General features: G+C 57.8%; 1 protein-coding gene across 2 annotated transcripts in view; it reads left to right on the plus strand.

Moving 5' to 3' along the window:
- The first annotated feature begins 1,193 nt into the window (after window positions 1-1,193).
- Window positions 1,194-1,999, plus strand: part of Cdc25a (cell division cycle 25A) — a 19,174-nt gene continuing 18,368 nt past the window's right edge. The window contains exon 1 of one of the 2 annotated variants that reach the window (XM_031344368.1): window positions 1,194-1,706. In XM_031344368.1, coding sequence (XP_031200228.1) covers window positions 1,537-1,706 — 170 coding nt within the window. In that variant the 5' untranslated portion in view covers window positions 1,194-1,536. The remainder of the gene's footprint in view (window positions 1,707-1,999) is intronic. The other variant, XM_031344367.1, reaches the window with a different exon arrangement.

The raw sequence follows: 1,999 nt of genomic DNA on the forward strand, positions 1-1,999 counted from the left end.
CCCTCTGCTTGCTATCTGTGGATCATGACATACAGCTCTCGACTACTACTCCTGTTTCAGCCCGGGCTATAGAAGAAATCCCTATTTCAAAAATTTAACTTAATTTAATCAGAGCCTGGAGCAGGAATGGTAGTGCATGCCTTTAATTTCAGCATTCGAGAGGCAGAGGCAGAGGCAGATGGATCTGAATTCGAGGCCAGACTGGTCTACAGACTGGATTCCAGGACAGCTAGGGCTACACAGAGAAACCCTGTCTAGAAAAAGAAAAAAGGACTGGTGAGATGGCTCAGCGATTAAGAGCCCTGACTGCTCTTGCAAAGGTCCTGAGTTCAAATCCCAGCAACCACATGACGGCTCACAACCACCCTTAATGAGATCTGATGCCCTCCTCTGGTGCGTCTGAAGACAGCTACAGTGTACTTATTTATAATAAATAAATCTTTGGTCCGGAACTGAGTGAGCGGGGCTGACCAAAGCGAGCAGAGGTCCTAAAAGTCAATTCCCAACAACTAGATGAAGACTCACGACTATCTGTATAGCTATAGTGTGTACTCATATACATAAATAAGTCCTTTGAAAAAAAGAAAGACAAAATCAGAGCCTGAAGGCCTGTGAAGGAAAAGAGGAATCCATGGTAGTGTACTACGCAGTTAGAGGAAGAGCCAAAGCCAGGTCCAAATGGCCTTTCCTAGTCTCTATGTCTCCTAAAAAAAAAAAGTGCACAGCTCTGGGTTCAGTAGCTCTCAGACTGGGTGTGTGACCGGCCTAGCACTCGCTGTGGGAACTACACTACCCAGCATGCAACTGAAAAAGAGCGGGGCCTTTCGGTAGGGACCAGGGCCCTCTCAGAGAGTTTCATTGACTTCTCCGCTCCTTTCTCATTTCAGCCACCTCCCAACTTTTCAGGCTTCGCCCCGCCCCCTCCTTGGTCGAGAGAGGGAGTGACCTCGGGGAGGCCCACGAGATGCTTCCTCCTCTCCTTCTCATTGGTCCAGCTCAGCTGTCATTCGGGGGCGAGGAGAAGTTTGCTTCCTGATTGGTGAGTTCCGTTTGGCGCCAACTAGGAAGGGGGCGGGGCGGCGGCTCTCCTGAGTGGGCTGCAATTAACGCTAAGGCCACTTTGGTGGTGAGAGGAGTGAAGGCTCCTTCTCTGGGAGTCGGGTACCGAGCAAGGGAGGGAGAAAAAAAAAAAGTGAGGCGAGTTAATCGGGTCGGCGGCCTCAAGACTCTTCCTCCGTGGAGCTTGTTTGGGTTTAATCTTGAGGTTGCAGGCGCCCGCCCGCCCGCTTGCGGGCCTCGCGGGACAGAGAGGGAAGCGCCGGTGCTTGTGCCTGGCGCCTGCCGAGTCCCCGGCGCTCGCCCGTCCGCGCCGCTGCCCGTGGCGGCCGCGTCTCTGAACGGCGGGGTCGTGTTTGTGTTTGACCCGCGGGCGCTGGCGGCGTGGCGCGCGGCCGAAGCCGGTGCCAGCGGGGCGGGGCCCGGCGCGGCGGAGGCGGAGGAAGACGGAGCGGGAGTCCGGGAAGGCCCGGCGGCGCCATGGAACTGGGCCCGGAGCCCCCCCACCGCCGCCGCCTGCTCTTCGCTTGCAGCCCCACGCCTGCGCCGCAGCCCACGGGGAAGGTGCTGTTTGGCGCGTCGGCTGCTGGCGGACTGTCCCCTGTCACCAACCTGACGGTCACCATGGACCAGCTGGAAGGGCTGGGCAGGTGAGAGACCGGCGAGCGATGCCCTAGGCCGCTGGCCTCGGGTCGGCCCTCGGGATGATCTAGCAGGAAGCAGAGTCTGTCCACTTGGTTCTGATGCTCGGATCCGGGATGGCCTGGCCAGGGCCCGCCATGTGCACCCTCCCCCCCGGGCGGAATGTTGGGCGGGAGAGGCCGTTCGGATAGTCCAGAGCTATCCTCAGCCCGAGCCACACCGGAGGTCGGGGAAGCCTGCTGGGCACCGTCTTGCTTACCCCTTTCAGATTTCTCTCAACACTGTCTCTATTCCAGAAAAG

This window comes from Mastomys coucha, unplaced genomic scaffold (assembly GCF_008632895.1).
Source record: "Mastomys coucha isolate ucsf_1 unplaced genomic scaffold, UCSF_Mcou_1 pScaffold23, whole genome shotgun sequence".
NCBI lineage: Eukaryota > Metazoa > Chordata > Mammalia > Rodentia > Muridae > Mastomys > Mastomys coucha.